Genomic DNA, 18,152 nt, shown 5'->3' on the forward strand with positions numbered 1-18,152 from the left:
GGCCAGACTCAACGGTGGGGAGGGTCTAGAAAGTTAGTAAGCAGGCAAAGGCCCTTCAAACACACATTGGGGCCTTGGGATGACTTTGTCATGTCTTTATGGGAATCCTGCTGAACAGAATGGGGTTGTAGGCTTCCAAATGGTAGCCAGGAGAACAAGTGTCATCGGTTGGGTGGGGGCGTCTAGATCCCTTATTTTTATTTCTAATACCTCCTTATTTTTTTTTTCTTAGTTCAGATAATGTGCCAGGAAATCTGGTTGAATGTTTGCTTTTGCACCATCAGAAATCCTGGGCTCTTGGGAGAGGGATGACCCTTAAAAACAAATGTTTATTTTTAAACTTTTTATTTTTATGTTTCCAGACCTTGCCCGGACCTCCCAGTGAGCTGTCACTGGATCAGAGTGATGGAGCAAAGCCGTTCTCCTAGCAACGGAAGCACCACATAACCCCTGTAGAAGTGGCTTTCTGCCAGGCCACTTCTTGAATAAACACAACAGAGGCCGAGTGAGAAGTAGCTACAGTTTAATACAAACCTGCACCAGAACACAACGTGTTGGGCTGTTTGGTTTTTGCCTCAAACGGTGGCCAAAGCATAGGACTATGTGTCATCGTGGGATTGACACGGTCTTAGCACCATGACATTACAGAGGAGTGAGGAAGTCCCTCGGGTGCTGGGGCGCTACCGACAGCTCCATTCTGACCCCAGGCTGTGTGCTTGCTGCCTCAGCAGCTGGAGGGGGTTTGGCTTCCATGTGGTTCTGTGGTTTCTGGGTCAGTATAAGAGATGCCCTTATCACGGCATTGGCTTGACAAGAGGCCTACTGTTGGCTCCTAGCACTACACACACGCACACGCACACACACACAGTAGCACAATTTTTGGGTGCGTTAACCCCACAAACCTAGAGAGCAGCTAAGGCAAGAACAACAGTATTTATTCAGCAAGTACAAGACCAGTTTGAGAGCTGCATTCGGTGCAACCAGAGACCCTTTTCGTTCCAGCCAGCAACCACTGGGCCTGGGATGGGGCTGGCTGGAGCTCTGATGGGGCAGGGAGTGGACACGGGGGTTGGGGTGTGTGATGGTTTGTTTGGCTCCTTGAGCCTCTTGATGCACACCCAGAAGCTCCTGGGTGAGCACACAGTCTATGGAAGGGTGTGGATTTGGGTGTACCCAAGGGTGGGGGGTGAAGTGGAAGGCCTACAGCGGCCCCTTGAACACGCACTCTCTCACCACGCCAGGTCACGCACTTCTCAGGTGGAGGCACTCAGGTAAAGCTTTCCTGGCCCAAGCAAGGTGCCCTGCCTCGCTGGTCCTACCATCCCTTGGATCTTTGGCATCTGCCCAGCGCCCATGACCAAGCAAGGGCAAAAATAGACAAAGATGACATATAGCTAGGTGTGGTAGCTTGTGCCTGGGATTCCAGTGCTTGGGAAACTGAGTTCAAGGCCAGGCTACATAGGCAAGACTTTGTCTCAAAAAGAAGAGGAGGAGGAGGAGCAGGAGGTGGAGGAAGGAAGAGGAGGAGAAAAAGGAGGAGAGAGAGGCTAGGACTGTACCAGGGATCAGTATCACTGCTTTTGCTACCCATGAGGCTTTTCCAGCGTCATTGCCTACTGTTCCCATGGTTTCTTCAGCTCTCCGGGTTATCATTTCAGCTCCAAAATGAGGACAATGAAGATGAGGATGCAACTAAAGCCACACACAAGTTCCCAACACTTTTCTAGTCCAGGCTCAAACCGAGAGTATACAGTAGTCTGCTGACAATAAAGATAATGAAGATTGATGTGTGCAAATCGAGGCAGAATGCGTTTTTTCTCCCCAGGGAGAAAGCATTCGTTCTATCTGGTGAAACTCCTGGTGGGTCCGGTATCAGTCCACAGCCACTTTCTACATCTAGGTTAGACCAGCCAAGGCCATAAGGTCAGTCATGGACACTTCTGGAGCCAGCCAGCCTTAACTTTTGGGGCCTCAGGTTATTTTTTTTTTTAATTCTGTAAGATGGGGGAGAGTGGTAAGCATCCCACCATAAGGAGGAGCGAGAGCTGCTGCGTGGACGTACTTTGATGGCCCCAAAGCAGTACAAACTGCAGGGATGAGTACCAAGAGCTCTGAGACCTCTGGCAGGTTTGGGGAGCTCAAGCCAAAGTGAGATCGTTTCCCAAGGAGGGGGAGGGAGGGATGATGAGGCCTATCAATGGCAAACAGCTGGGTCACTTCTCAGATTGGGTAGCCACCTATGAGAACCCCCAAAGAGCTTCTGAGGCAGGGTGGGCCTAACCAGCAGCCAACAAGAGCGTGGTGTTGCGTGCAGGACCACATAGCACTTGGGCAGTGGAGCGGATTCTCCGGCTAGGGCTTGCATGTTGAAGCCCCCTCCCTGGTGGCTGGCTGGCCAACCCTCTCCTACTCTCCCTCTCTCAGCAGGCATGAGGCCTCTTGCTAGTCACACAGGAGGAGTAGCTAGGTCTTGTCCAGCAGGGGCAACTTATAGGAAGCTGTGTAGGGGGGTGAGGGTATGGACATGGGGGTTAGTGTTGGGAGTGACCAGGAGAAGAGATGAGAGAGGGGCCGCCTTGTTGCTTGAAGGTTTCCAGGGTCAGCATCCAGGACATTTGAATGTACAAAAAGTAGGATGGGGGTGGTAAGAGGTAGGGGTGTGGGACAGGGGAGGCGTGGTCCAGGGCTGCGTCTTGTAGCAGGACCCTGGGTTGGGGGAAAGGGGCTGGGGGACAGCCTGTCCCCACCGCTGCCCTGGACTGTCTGGTTGGTGGTGACTGCAGCATCTCCTAAGAACCAAATCTACTCCCGATTCTATGCTACGCTAGTGACACGAAGCACCGTTATTGTCCACAGGGTGCACAAACAAGTCAAACCAAACCACTGCGCAAACCAAACGTGCAAAACAAAACCATTTACACGCGCCTGGCACCAGCCCCATACCCACCCAGCTACCCATCTGGGGCCTGGGGCTCCCAGAGGGTGTGGGTAGAGAGTGGAAAGAGGCCAGCAAAGGGCACAGGGTGTCCCAACCACAGCCACAACCAGGGTGTCCCGACTGTACCTACACAGGGGTGAGCCAGTAAAGATGGGACATCTCCGGCATGGCTGGGAAGCTAACACCTGTCTGACTTGGGAAATGTCACCATAGTACCTAAGGGATGAGGGGGGAAGGCCCTTACTTATAACACACATCTGCTAAAGTGCTCTGGACGCCTGTCTGGGTGGGCAGCAGGGCAGGGCACTCAAGTCCGGGCCTTCCCAGAGCCAGCACTGGAGGTTGTCGTGAGAGGAAGGGCGGGGCCAGGCGCTATGCATTGGGTGCTGTGCATAGTGTGGCCGCTGGGGCCCAGAGAAACCCCAGGGCCGAGGAAGGAAGGAGGGAGCAGAGCAGGAGGGACAGCTCAAAGTGCCTTGTTAGGGGTGGGTCAAAGCCCCGTGAATCATGTTCAGACAAGGGGAGGGCTCTCTGCTTCCTGGAGCCCCCACCTGCAGAGCGCTGCCCTGCCCAGCCTCTCCCACCCCCTGCAGCTGTGGCCGGAAGGTGCAGGCGGGTGGCGGTGGAGCATCCTCACTTGGGGGGGCTGGTCAGAGCCTTTACCAAATACCGCTCGACCTGCCTCCAGGGGGCGCAAGGATCCGAGCTGAGGCCCGCTTTGGAACGTGATCATCAATCTGGGAACCTGTGGGAAAGAAGCCGGAAAAGTCAACCACGCAGAAGCTCTCTGGGTTAGCAGGCTCCCTGTCACCACTGAGGCTCAGACCTCTCCCGCCCCTCAAGGGAATGCTGTCCACCTCTTTTAGGACAGGTCTGGAGCTGTTTATTAGTATGTGCATGTGCCCGAGGAGGCGTTGGATTTCCATGGAGCCGGAATTTGCATGTAGTTGAGTGCTGGGAAACTGGGAACTCCACACAGGTCCGCTGGATGAGCAGTACACGCTCCTAACTGCCGAGCTATCTCTCCAGTCCTGTGCCTGCCTTTTCAACATGGTTTCTTAGAATTGAACTCAGGTCCTTGTGCTTGCAAGGCAAATGCTTTACTGATGGAGCCACTCCCCAAGTCCCAGGTATTCAGTCATTTAACCCTCATGACTCTATTCCATTATCTGGATGAGAAACCTAGGGCTCAGGGTATCACATTTTACAGCAGTAGGAGTGTGAACCCAGGTTTTCCTGACTTGGAGCTACTTTAGGAGCTTCTCCGCTCACTCACATGGACAGCAATACTTGTGCTGTTAGACCAAGGGATCAGCCAGCGGTCACACAGACCTTCACACACAGGTCTCGGTTATGTGGGATTCCCCTCTATCTGTTGTGAATAGGTTATATTTCCATTGGTTAATAAAGACGCTGATTTGGCCAATAGCCAGGCAGAACAGAGCCAAACGGGGAAATCCAAACAGATACAGGGAGAAGAAGGGCAGAGTCAGGGAGACACCAGCAGCCGCTGGAGAAGCAAGATGTGAGGTTAAGAAGTCACAAGCCTCGTGATAAAATGTAGAATAATAGAAATGAGTTCATTTAAGTCATAAGATCTAGTTAATAATAAGCTTGAGCTAATAGGTCAAACAGTTTGTAATTAATACGAAGCCTCTGAGTGGTTATCTGGGAACTGGCGGGCAGGAAGAAACCTCCAGTTACACTCAGTGAGTAGACCAGACACTGAAACAGGAAACTGGTAACTATCTTGGAAAAGGAATGACCCATACTCCAAAGGCCCTGCCTCTGGAATTCTAAGACTCAGAAAGAAGGGTCTAGGACCCCAGAGATCACAGTGGGGCATTATTCAGTGATCCCCACCTCCAATAGATTAAGACTTGGGGCTGGAAGAAAGATGACAGGCAACTTGATGTCTGCTTTGTCCAAAGGAGCCACTGTCCAGTCACGGCTCTTGGAATGGGGCAGAAGAGGCAACCGACTAGTGAGGCCCCAGAGGCTCAGGGTCTTACCACTTCATGTGGGGCCAATTGTTGTAGGCTGTGGTGTGCTCGGGAGACCCTGAGAAGCCACACATCCCAGACTGACAAAGCTTCAGTGTGTTCGGACAGTGCACAAGAAACAGCACCTAGCATTCATGTCCCATGGTTTGTGGCAGTGACTAGCCCTCTGAGAGTGTTTTTGGAGGTCACCTTCCCACAGACCACCAGCACCTCCCCACAGGCCACTAGCACCTCCTGTGGGAACCACAGGTTCCTGGCATAAGCTGCTCTTCTAAGAGCACTAAAGCTGAGCACCTGGGGACGGCCCCTGTCCTCATGGCTCTACAAAGGACCTACAGGCTGCAGTTTACTGCCCAGGCCTCTCTCCTGCCTGCCAGCACCTGCCAGCACCTTCCACATCCTCTTCCTTACCGGAAAGGCTGAAGCTGGATTCATGAAGGTCCCGCATGCCCCCGTGCCTGGTGACTGGCCGTGTGGGAGTGTCCGCCAGTGGCGTTCCCATCTCTTTTTTCCCAGGGTGGACAACAACAGCGACATCCCCTAGGTAGGGAGTGCGGTCCACTGCCCTCACTTTTAAGGTCTGGTGAAGAGAAAAGACAGGAATGTCAAGGCCAAGCACACAGCTGCAACCTCCTCCACTGACACCCGCTATGACCCATGGGACCCAAGACGCACGGGCGACAGGCTTCTTGTTTCTGTAGTTCCAAGTGCTGAAGTAATGCCTTCCTGGCTTCTATGTAGGATGAGCATATGCATGTACGCATAAGTGTGCGTGTGCAGAAAGTGCCTCAGTCTCTGCCCTCTGCATGGGTGGGATCCTTCCAGGGAGTTTGCCGGAGAGTCAGCCGAGGAACTGCTCCACAGTGAGCATCCTGGCAGTGTCCTGACAAGGCCAGGCTCCTGACAGGCAGACCTTTCAGCGTGGTCTGACAACCCCGAGAAAATTTGGGCTAGATAGAGTTGGTGTAGCCATGGGACACTGCCGGAAGCAGTACTGAGTAAAGAGCTAGGAGCTGTACTGCACAAACTAGGCCACCAAGGCTCCAGCCTCAGCTCTGTCCGTGATGGTGACTCACTATATTAAAAGTGCCACGGTGACAGGGAAGAAGTGTGTTGGAGGGCGTGCAGGCGGCCAAGGGAGCAGCAGCAATAGCGGCAGAGATGTGAGCACTGTATCCTTTGGGAGGGAGCCTCAGTTGCGCTTTTGCATGCTGCCTGCCCGGTCTAATTAAGAGAAAAGACAGGCACAGGGGATTTCTGAAGGCATCCTTGGCTTTAGCGAGAGGGGCCAGGAACTGAGCCATCAGCCTGTGTATGGGAGGAGCTCACTGGCCACAGACACACCCACTAGATTCCCTCCCTCTCTGCTTGCCCGTTTACATTTTGTCTACTGAGACTACAGAGGTGGCTCAGAGGTTTAAAGTGTGTGCTGCTCCTGTAGAGGCCCTGAGTTCAGTTCTCATAATCACCAGCAACTCTAGCTCCAGGGGCATCTGAACCCTCTGGCGTCCATAGGTACCCCTCCTCACATGTGTATACATACATACACGTACAAACACACACATTAATAATAATAAAATAATAGATCTATGCAAAATGGGACGTGGAAACCAGAATTTTCCAACTCCCCTATCCTTTTTGCCTCTGCCACATAGGGTCCTGGACATTGTGACAGACAGCACCCAGAGGAAACGCTGTGTTAGGGCTTGTCGGAATGGGATTCTCTAGGAGACAGGACTTGGCTGGCAGAAGCGGGTTACTGGGGTCACTCTGAAGGCTACCAGCCGGCCTCTGGTTCTGACTTCCGGCTTCTTCCCTGCCTGCTGCTCACGAACCGTCAGCCACTGCACCAGTGGCTCCCAGCCTGCCTAACGCTGCGACCCCTTTTTACATTTTTAATATTTTATTTAAATAACATTTTTCATTTATTTAACATACTGACTGCAATCTACCATCCCTTTTCCACCTATTCCCCTCTCCTTCCCCTCCTCCTCCATCTCCACTTCAGAAAGGGGCAGGCCTCCCCTCAGACACTCAAGGGGAGGCAGGACTGAGCTCCTCCTCGTGTCAAGGCTGGGTAAGGTAATCAGGTTCCCAAAGGCCAATTGCTGTGACCCTTTAATACAGTTCCTTATCTTGTGGTGTGACTCCCAACTATAAAATTATTTAATTGCTACTTCATAACTGTAATTTGGCTACTGTTATGCATTGTAATGTCAGTATCTGATACACGGCCCCTGTGGGGGTCGCGGCCCGCAGGTTGAGAACCACTGTTTCACACACTCTCATTATCATGAACTGTACCAGGTCACATTAAAGCTTCTGAAATCATGAGCTCAGTTAACCCTTTCCTCTCTTAAGGCATTCGGGTCACACTGATGCAGAAGGAACATACAACACGACAGTATCTGAGAGTTAATGGAGAAAAGTGAACACGTTCCCCAACAGGGGCCTTGACCTCGTCTCACATATCCTCCTTCCCACCTCATCTCACCTTCTCTCTCTGCACCAGCTTCTTATAGACAATGTCTGGGAAAGACCGCAGGGGACAGAACTTGCCAGTGCCCTCTGCGCACATGAAGACGCCATTCTCATACACGACGCGTCCCCGGCTGATGGTGACCAGCGGCACGCCATGGCAGCGCATGTTCTCGTACAAATTGAAGTCTCCACCCTGCACCTGGGTGCTGGCTGAGATGGTCCTGGTGGGAGATGAGGAGGGGACAAGATCTGAGTACCGGTGAAGAGAGTACATCTTGATGCAACGAGATGCTGCCTGGTAGGAAGGAATGGTACCCAGAGCTGTCTGATGGGGCTTAATTCCATCCCCTCGCAATTCTTTCTTTCTTCATTTATTATGTATATAGTGTTCTGTCTGCATGTGTGCCTTCAGGCCAGGAGAGGGCGCCAGATCTCATTACAGATGGTTGTGAGCCACCATGCGGTTGCTGGGAAATGAACTCAAGACCTCTGGAAGAGCAGTCAGTACTCTTTTTTTTTTTTTTTTTTTTTGAGCTATTGCAAATACTTTATTAAATTCTTCAATATAAACATTCCATTTCAACCATAACTAGTACATTAGATTGATGGTGTTTATATTGTTTCAGATTTTTCCTTGCAGTGGAATATTTGTGGAATAGTACTCTTAACCTCTGAGCCATCTCTCCAGCCCTCGCAATTCTTGTGTTGAAATATTTACTCTTAGCATCTCAGAATGGAGACATATTTGGACACAGAGCCTTTAGAGAATTAATGCAAAAAGAGGCTAAAGGCTTTTGTATATAAGAAATGTAGGCTGGTCAGTGGTGGCGTAAGCCTCTAATCCCAGCATTTAGGAGGCAGAGACAGGTGGATCTCTGTGAGCTTGAGGCCTGTCTGGTCTACAGAATGAGTTTCAGGGCAGGCTCCAAAGCTACACAGAAAAATTGTGTCTCTAGTGTATATTTTCCCCATCTGTCTGGTCCCTTAGAAGCAGGGACAGAGACACTGGACATGGGTGCACAAAGGAATGGGTATACATGAGCAAGGGAGGCGGACAATCACATGGGAGGTATGTCACCGTCACATTCCTCTACCCTGGAAACGCTACAAAGGTCATTCGCCTTTGCCGTTCTGGAATAAAGTCCCCCCTAGGCCCAGGAGACTAGCAGCAAGCTTTACTTTGTGGCTTCTGGGTCCCACACCACCACGTCAGCATCAGCTCCAGGGATGATGCGGCCCTTGCGAGGATACAGGTTGAGAATCTTGGCTGCGTTGGAACTGGTGACAGCTACGAAGCGGTTCTCATCCATCTTTCCTCCAACCTGGAATGTGGCAAATGTGTCAGATCAGCCTGGATCTGGATGTGTGGCTTCCTCCCCAGGCACTTGCTATCCAGCCTGTGGTCCTAAGGCAAACAGTGCTATAGGCACTGTTCCAATATGAGGCACCGGGCAGAGCTTGAGACCCTGCTTGCCCCTTCATCCCTCACTCAAGCCACGCTGGTGACTTGTGCCAAAGGCTGCCTGCCTGGGGCAAATGCACCCCCTAGATAAGGTCCACACATATGCCCAGTTTGGATGACTAAGGAGCTTCCCTTCGTGTGCAAAAGCTTACTTCTCCTCATTTGCTGGTATTGTTCCAAGGCCCACATAGGATGCCTGAAACTACAGAGAACTGAGCCCGATTCAGAGTAGGCTTACTTCATATACATGCTCACCTACAACCAAGTCAACTCAAAAGTTAGGCACCGCAGGAAGCTAACAAAAACTAATAGAATAATTTAACAATATACTGTAACAAAAATTATTTAATACTTACAGTATGGGATGTGGTAGCTCATGTCAGTAATTTTAGTTCTGGGAAAGCTGAGGTAGGACTCTTGTGAGTTTAAGGCCAGTCTGGATTACAAAATGAGTTCCAGATCATCCTGGGGTACAGTATGAAACCCTGTCTCAAACAAACAATTTCCCCAAACTATGAGTTATTTTTTAGAATTTCCCACTGTTTTGTGGACTGTGGACCACCTGAAACTGGAGCTAGCTGGGAGAGGCTGAAGAGTATTCTGGGTTCTGAAAGAGCTACCTGCTCTGCCGCAGACAGCCATGTCCCTCACCTCCAGGGACAATGCCCTGAGCTAAGTTGTGGCCCTGCCCTGAGCAGGAGGCTTAGTTTTTAGGACTTCAAATCTCTTTGAATGCATACTGAGTGTTGAGAGTTTTCCATGACAGACCAAGGCCAACAACTACTTACTCTCCATGGGCAGAACAGGTGGCGTTCAGATGAGATCCCAGCCCCTATCTTTTCTGAAATTCAATTAGAAAAAATAGACCCAGAACTTCATATTTATATCCCTCGACCCAAAAATCCCCTTCTAGAAATCTCTCCTAGGGAAGTAATTGGAAATGGTCACATTCATAAGCAAGGACTGCTCTATAGCAGCATTTGAAGTGTGAAAACCAGAAACAAGAATTAAATACAGCATTTCCATTGAAAGGAGCATCACATAGCAATTTAAAAAAGACGTTTTGAGCCTTGCGAAGTAGGCAGCAGTGGGACTCCAGCCTAGTGTGTGTGAAGAGCTAAGTTAGATCACAAGTCCCAAATTCCACCTTTTTAAAAAGCCCACAGTTTTGTAGAGTTCTAGGAAGACACTCAAAATGACTTAAAATATGTATGGGAAAAAAGATAAATCCAGTTACTAAAATAATGTATCTAGCTAGGCACCGTGGCTTACGTCTAAAATCCTGCCACTTGGGAAGATGAAGTAGGAAGACCTCCAAACAGTCAAGGCCAAACTTGTCTACACAGTGAGATCCTGCCTCAGAAACCAAAAGGAAAAATCCGGTACATGCGCTGAAGTAGAAAGAAGTATACCAAAATGCTAAAGTTCCAACTGCATGGATTTTCCCCCTATGCTCTTCTAAACTGTCACGTTTCGTTAACAGGTCCTATCACTTTCTGATGTCATGGGGCGAGCCTTTCTGCCCCTTGTATGTGTGAGCTGATGCTATGCTAGCTAAGCCTGACCTCCATCATCTACGGACACTGCCAACCTCTTGCCTTGCTACTGGGTACCACAGGAGCCGTGACTGGGTCAGCTCTCCTGCGAAGGCTATTCTTGGGGGTCAGCTTGGTGAAATTAGCTGAAACCCAGGCAGCTAGGCACGACTGTGAGGGATTATTCTTGATTGGATCATTTGAGGTTAGAAGGCCCACCCTAAATCTGGGTCACACTTTCTAAAAGCAAACACACACACACACACACACACGGACATGGAAGAAGGGAGATTTTTTCCTCTTTGCCTGCTCATCCTCACTCTTGCTGGCAAGTTCATACACACTGCTGCTGAGACATTCCTTCACTGATATTAGAGCCTGCTTCGCTGGGATTCCAACACATACCAGGGAGCAGCTGAGACATCCAGCCCCATGGATGAACGACTATTGGATTCCTGGGCTTTCTGTTGGGTCACAGTCATTGTCGGACCAGCCTGCAAGCCACTCTTACAGATCCCCTTCATAATTCTATCAATCCCGTTACTCTAGAGGACCCTGACTAACACACCCCTGATGAGTGGGCTTCGCTGGGATCTTCAGTGTGGGCAAGGCTGCAGACACCTACCACGCCCCTTTCCCAGATCACGCTCATTCGATCCTGCACACCGCTCACACCATGTGGGATCTTGGTGAAGTCTTCCTTGCCCATGGCTTTCTGCTTTGTGGTGAATGGCCGGTGATCTGATGCCACAATGTTCAGAGTGTCGCTGGAGAGAGGGAGAAGTGACAAGTAAGGGGACAGAAGGCCAATCCCCCAGTGGGTGGGGAACAAGCTGAGGGGGAAAGCCTGGGCTTGGGAACCCAGAGAATCCATTTTCAACCTGACCCTGCTGCTTACTTGCTGGGTGACCTCTAACAGTTTGTATCTTTCCTTTAAATGAACAATTTATCTATCCACAGAATTGGCATATGCACAGAGCATGTTCCAGGAGACTCCAACCCTTAGGTTGGTGACTGATAAAATAGCAGGTGGAGAACAACCTGCCCACCATTTAGGGCTTAGCTGCAGTGAGATGGCAGAGGTGGCCTTCATGTCCAGGACTCACGTGCCAGCTTGTTCCCACCAGCTCGCCTGCCCCACACTGTCCCGGCACGACACACACACAACAGGTGTTTGACAAAGCTTTTCCAAGTTCAGTGCTAACCTTGCTAAGTGACTGGGAATCAAAGCGTTCAGGAGAAAGGGTGCCAAGACTTAACAGGCCACCGTCTAGAAGCTGAAGACATTGTCACCAATGCCATCCACGGCAAAGTCTTCACACGGTGAGGGTTATGAGTACCTAAGGCTATGAGACCTCAGGCAGATACAGAACTGGGAAGGGAGGTGAGCGAGGCGTGCTGCAGCATGCTGTCCGCCAAAGAGGGAGATTTCTAGACTAGAAGCCTCAGCCATGAAAATGCTTCTGCCACTAAGGCAAAGCCACCCTAGGAAGGACCTGGCTGCAGCAAGGAGATCATGCGGAACCAGGGACATTGCTGGGAGTGCCCAGTAGAGACCCCAAGGCTCTCATATTCTTTGTAGAGAAGTACATGAGCTACAGGGCGCGCCCACTCTGAAGGGGCTCTGGAAACAGAACGGTGTGATGGGGTACAAGGGCAGATTTTGAGGCTACCGGACAGTTGCCAGTCAGGTTACATGGAGGGCTGTCTCTCCTGGGAGCTGGCAGGCCCATCACTTAAGGCTCTTGCCAAAGACTAATGTCCCTGGCAAGTTCACAGCAAGATGACTAAGCTCTTTGGGTAAGAGGGCTGACCTCAGCCAGAGTTCCAGAGACAGGAAGAGACTTCCGGAGAGCAGGAGTGTTCTAGACCCCCCGAGGCTCCCCACACCCTCTGCACCTACAGAAGTCATGAGAAATGAGGATGTCTCAGGGTTTACTCTCTTCTCAGAGACCCCCAGATATCCAGGTGAGGCTTAGACTAGGATAGAGACCAACACAGAATAACGCATTACCGGTCAGGAACCCTGAAACCGAGCACCTATTTTCTTCAGAAGCAGGTACCATTCAGCAAGTGTGAATGAATGATGGTAAAATTGTAATTTATTTATTTCTTATTTACCTATTTATTTCTGTGTGTGTATGTGTGCGCATGCGCGTGCACATGTGTTTACCACTGCATGAGCACAGAAAACAAAGGACAATTTTCCTGCTAACACATGGGTTCTGGGGATTAAACTCAAGTTGTTAGGTTTGGTGGCAATGGCCTTTCACTGGCTGAGGTATCTCTCTTGCTCAGGAAACCAGACTTGAAAATAAAGGGCATGGACTGAAATCTCAAGGTCCAAATCAGGAGCAGAAGGAGAGAGAGCATGAGCAAGGAACTCAGGACCACAGGGGTGCATCCACACACTGGGATGTTCTATCAGGAACTCACCAAGGCCAGCTGGACTGGGTCTGAAAGAGCATGGGATAAAACCGGTCTCGCTGAACATAGCGGACAATGAGGACTACTGAAAACTCAAGAACAATGGCAATGGGTTTTTGATCCTACTGCACGTACTGGTTTTGTGGGAGCCTAGGCAGTTTGGATGCTCACCTTACTAGACCTGGATGGAGTTGGGTGGTCCTTGGACTTCCCACAGGGCAGGGAACCCTGATTGCTCTTTGGGCTGATGAGGGAGGGGGACTTGATCGGGGAAGGGGGATGGAAATGGGAGGCGGTGGCAGGGAGGAGGCAGAAATCTTTAATAAATAAATAAATAAAAAACAAACCAAAAAAAAAAAAAGGAAATAAAGGGCAAATGTGGATTGCACTTTTTATTCATGCTGAACTAAGAAATCACACGGAAAAGTAAATGATGGGTGAGCAACTCGGATTCTCTTGCGGGAAAGGGAACTGACGCCTGGGTTTCCAGCAGCATTCTGCATTGCATGGATTATACCAATAACATGTTATAAGAGAAAATTATAGCAATCATAAATTCTCATGAATAGGTAAAATTAGCCCTGAATCCTATAAAGTAGCACACATTTACAATGTGCACTGATTAAAAAGGAACTAAAACTATTTCTCTACCATATGAAATCATAATTCTTACATGAGAATTTAAATAATTAAAGTAAATGGAAAACAGGCTTTATGAAAAATTATTCAATGACTTAATGCTTCCTTTTCCTGTCTATTTGAGTATGGACGGACTGGACGTTTACTGTGCTTTTGATCTTTTGGCAAATTTGCTTATAGCAAATGGAACATTTCAAAGGACTCTCTGACGTTGAACCAAGTCTTTATTATAGTATTTTTTACTATATATATAGTATATATGAGTGTTGTGCATATTTGTGCATATGTGGGTGCATCATTTGTGCATGAATTCAAAGGCCCAAAGTTGCCAGCAAGTGTCTTCTACAGTGGCTCCCCACTTTATTTACTGGGTCACTTGGGCACCTCCACTTGGCTGTTAGACTCTTGAACAATGACCCTAGGAAATCAGAGTTTCAACAGAGACCTTCATGTTGAGAGAAGAGACAGAAGCTTGGTGAGGAAGCGGAAAAACTTGTCTCTGCAAAGAGATTTCACCCAGATCTGAGAACCTGCCAGACTATCTTTTAAAGAGAGATTGGAGCTACACTAAGACGGGTCAGTGATGGACAAGACCACACCTTGACCAGTATAGTTCAGTTATGTGTGCCTCTTGCCCTCTCCAGAAACCCAAACTTTGCATCAGGACCAGAAAGCAGATTTCTCTTCCAGGGGCTGAGAGGTTCTTTGGTACACTGTCTTACTAGTTTAGCCTACAGCCAAGCTCTGAGTGAGACGCGGGTGGTCTAGCCTGCTCTCCCACCAAAGGGATAGTTAAGTCCCATGAGTACTGTAGAAAGTGGCCTTGGTAAGTGACCTCATGAGGGCCCTTGCTGGTGCTGGAAGGTGACTAAAAACCATGCCTGGGCATGGAGAAGATAGTCCCATCTTTCTTCCTCCTCCATCTGCCCCAGTATGAACAGAGAGAGCTAGGGGAGTTGGTCAAGGAGCCAACTATAAACCAGACAGAACTTTAATAGCCAAAGGTAAGAGAAGGTAATGTCTCTTCCCAGAATGTCACTGGCAGAGGACAAAGAAGCGGTAAGCTGTCTCAGAAACAAAACCAACATATTCATGATTGTGCCTTGTCAAGTCCAGAATGTTCCTTGGACTGTTTTCTTCGGGTTGGGATTGAGCATTAGATAGGGAGGGGATTGAGAATGGAGATCAGTAGGGATGGAGAGAGGTGGGAAGGAATGCACAGGGAGAGGAAAGAACACACAAGGAGAGAAACTGAGGCAACAACAGGGAGAGGTGAAGGTAGGTATGGCTGATCTCCATGCCAGGGTGTTAGGTGTGCGGACGAGGGCTTCTCTAGAAAGGACTAACTGAGGGAGGAAGAACACAGGCTGTACCATCCCAAGGGCTGAGAGTTTGGGCTGAGTAAAAAGGAAAGAAATCCAGGTAGCTATCTGCATTTCTCTGCTCTGTCTCTTGATCCACTTAGGTGTGGAGTCCCCGCAGCTGCTCCCAAGCCTTCATGGAGGACCTAGCTCTGAGAAGGAGTTAAAATAAGCCTTCTTCTCTTCAAAGTTGCTCCCTCAGTAACTAATGCAGTCAGGAAGAGAGAGGACCACATATGTGAAAAGAGGTCCTATGTCCCAGCTCCCCACTGGGCTTCAGGATGAGGTGTCAATGGCCTCTAAAATGCTGGTCAATGCTCTCACTCCAAATGAAGTTGTCAAAGACACTCAACAGGATAGCAAGGGATAGCTGGGCTCTGGAGGAAGAGGTTCAAGCAAAATCACCCTGAGGACCCAATGGAACAAACCCTGGTCAGGTTTGATTTCTAGAGTTGGAGGGCATCACCTTAAAGACCTATAGCCCCTTGCGTGGAGTGCTGTTGGCTCCAACGCCTTACTTGGCCAGCAGGCTCATGAGGTAGGTGGAGGTGTTGGTGTCCAGTCTCAGAGGAGGCACCGTGACATAGGCAGCCGCATGGGACCAGTCCTGGTGGTAGTAGTGCAAGCCTGTGAGTGTGGCATGCGCGTTGGTGGTCTCAGCCAGCACCACTTTCCCTGGAAGGAGAGTGGAAAACATCACGAGGTGGTTGGACAGCACATCGCACTACTGACAGCAAATAGGAAAAGGCTCGCCCCGTTTGCTCAGGCCCCGAGACTGGGCAGAGAGGGACATGGATCCCGAGGCCGGGAGCAAAGAGGAGAATTTTGAGAAGTCTAGTGTGACCTGGCTGTGTACACATAGCTGTGGGGGAGTGAGGCAGGGGCATAGTGGGGCATGCATGTACTGCCAGGCCTAGTGGGCAGTCCAGGCTGTTCTCTGGGCAGGCAGGGGACGTGACAGCTCTGGGAGCTTCTGGGGTGGAATCCAGAGCAGACTCAGAAGTAAAGAAGTCAGAAGAGGGAGGGGTCCATCCAGCAGGCTGGGCCAACATCCAGCCGGAATCCCTCAGGGGACCTCAGCTGAAGAACAGGCAGAGTGTGGGGGTCCAGACGTCACAATGTTATGAAGGATGTGGCACCCACGCCTCTGGCTTACACCCACAGGGTTCTAGCTTAGCTTTGTTTCTCCTGTTACCAGGACCCCTTACCAGTGCCCCAGGCCACAAGCTTCAGTACTACCAAGGGGTCTGCACTGGGAGTCACACGAAGGCCCCTCGAGGGTCAGACACAGGGCTCAAGGAAGAGAGAAGGGGAAGTTGGGCCCATGCACTGTTATTTTACCAGTGACTTCCACCATGGCCCCACTCTCGACTCCTACACTGCCCCCACTCCCGACATGCCCACTGGCATTGGTTTAGCATTTTATTAGTTGCCAAGGTAACTGTTAGTTCAATATACCAGACCAAAAAGACATCAATTAATGACTCAGTTTAAGACTTTAATTTTACTTGACCCGGACCAGGTAACAGGCATTTCTGGAAAAGCTGCTGGGCAAACACGCGAGAGGAGAAAGTTCTCATGTACTCAGCCCAGGCTAGCTCAGGGCACTCTGAGGCAGACAATCATGAAGAAATGGGTAGGGCAGGCTAAGCCTGGTCTCAGCAGCCAAGCCTGGCAGAATCTGAGCTGAGGAACCCTGTCCTCTGATCCCATGGCACGAGGTACAAAGACTCACCTTGCATCTTAGCAGCCGCAATCACATCACCAGCCGAGATGCTGGACACATTGACCAGGTAGATGGGACAGTGTGTCTAAGGGCAAGAGATAGAAGAAAGTAGCATTACCTGCCCCTGTAAAGCTGCCACACCCCCAGACCACCCTTCTCTCAGTCCTGCACCGACATGCATCCCTGTGTGTCACTCGTTACTTGTGACTAGATGGTAGTTTACACTCGGGATGCAGGGCTGGTGAGCCGAGTACACAAGAGGCTGCAGATGGAGGCTAGCATCGGGGACCACCAACCCGGGGGGGGCGGGGGTGACCTTAGGTGGCAGAGGATGAGTCTAAACCTCAGATTTTCTCTGATCTCATGTTTTTTTTCTCCTGTTTCATTTTTCCTGTTCACAAACATGATGACCCAGAAACAGTCATATTCTAAACCTGACATTCCGATGCTGGCAGTCTGAAGGTTGCTTTATCGACGGACAGAATGTACTCGGGAGAAAAACCAGGCTCGGAGTCTGGGTGGGCTGGACAAAACTGATCTTGTAAACATCTGGACTGTCAGATGCATCAGCTATTCTACAGAACTGTGCAAACATAGCCCACGGCCTAATTTCTTTGGGCATGCTTGCGCTAAGAACCAAGGGACTGACGGTTGGTCAGACCCTTCCTTATTGTGGGCTGGGTGTCCATCAGGAAGTATTTGGTAAGATAACTGTTGTCATGGCAACAAGGTCCAAGAGCTAACAGGAAACCTTCCAAGATGCCATTCTGTGTCTTTACTGGTTATCAAGTTAGGAGTCAGGGGTTTTGAGATACCTGGTGTGAGCTGATCAATCCTAGGGCTGGTGATATGCAGCCTCCCTGTCCCCTACAATCCTAAGACCACACTTCAGCGTTTACATCCTTCTGGGTAGCCCTGGCCAGAGGGGAAGGTTCCAAGCAGGAGCCCTCATTAGAATCATGAGGTTGAGGGAAGACAAACTTTCAACACAGCATGTTGGGCACTATCCCAGTTTCTGATTGGCTGGGTCTCTCTGGAGCTCGAGAGCTTGTTTATCTGAATCTGTAATTCGGACCCACGGTGATGACTTTGCCATCCAGGAACCACGCCACTGGAAATCTAACCTTCTAGAGCCGGTGGTTCAGATTATCTGAGCAAATCAAACCCTTTAGCGACATCCTGCAGAAAAGGATGGTCCTTCCCAGGCACAAAGAACTCTCCAGAGTAAGTGATACCATCATCCCGATTTCAGATAATGAGGGAGATCAGAGGGGGGCATGACAGGCATGTGGTTGAATGCACATATTTAATAGTTAAGAGCAAGGTTCTGGATTCTGGCGCCATCTCTAGCTGGTTCCCACCAATCTCTGCCAGTGCTTTGTTAAGGGCTTTTCCTGAACCGAACCCGGGAAAGCAGCGGGGAAAACAGAGTTCCCAGCAGCACAGGGTTAAATGATAACTGCCTAAGCCATTTATACTCGAGCAATGAATCTCAGCTTCCACAGCTTCAGCCCTTCATCAGCTCAAAGGGGTAGGGCGGAGTGCTGGGGCAGGCAGGATGCACACCAGAACTTGGAAAC

General features: G+C 50.0%; 1 protein-coding gene across 1 annotated transcript in view; it reads right to left on the reverse strand.

Annotated features, from left to right (window-relative positions):
* Nucleotides 1-519: 519 nt before the first annotated feature.
* Nucleotides 520-18,152, reverse strand: part of Dpysl5 (dihydropyrimidinase like 5) — an 84,629-nt gene continuing 66,996 nt past the window's right edge. Inside the window, exons 7-13 of the mRNA XM_057787636.1 lie at nt 16,582-16,657; nt 15,365-15,521; nt 11,045-11,186; nt 8,602-8,744; nt 7,436-7,643; nt 5,353-5,521; nt 520-3,683 (exon numbers count right to left, since the gene is read on the reverse strand). Coding sequence (XP_057643619.1) covers nt 3,598-3,683; nt 5,353-5,521; nt 7,436-7,643; nt 8,602-8,744; nt 11,045-11,186; nt 15,365-15,521; nt 16,582-16,657 — 981 coding nt within the window. The 3' untranslated portion in view covers nt 520-3,597. The remainder of the gene's footprint in view (nt 3,684-5,352; nt 5,522-7,435; nt 7,644-8,601; nt 8,745-11,044; nt 11,187-15,364; nt 15,522-16,581; nt 16,658-18,152) is intronic.

Source organism: Chionomys nivalis, chromosome 1 (genome assembly GCF_950005125.1).
Source record: "Chionomys nivalis chromosome 1, mChiNiv1.1, whole genome shotgun sequence".
NCBI lineage: Eukaryota > Metazoa > Chordata > Mammalia > Rodentia > Cricetidae > Chionomys > Chionomys nivalis.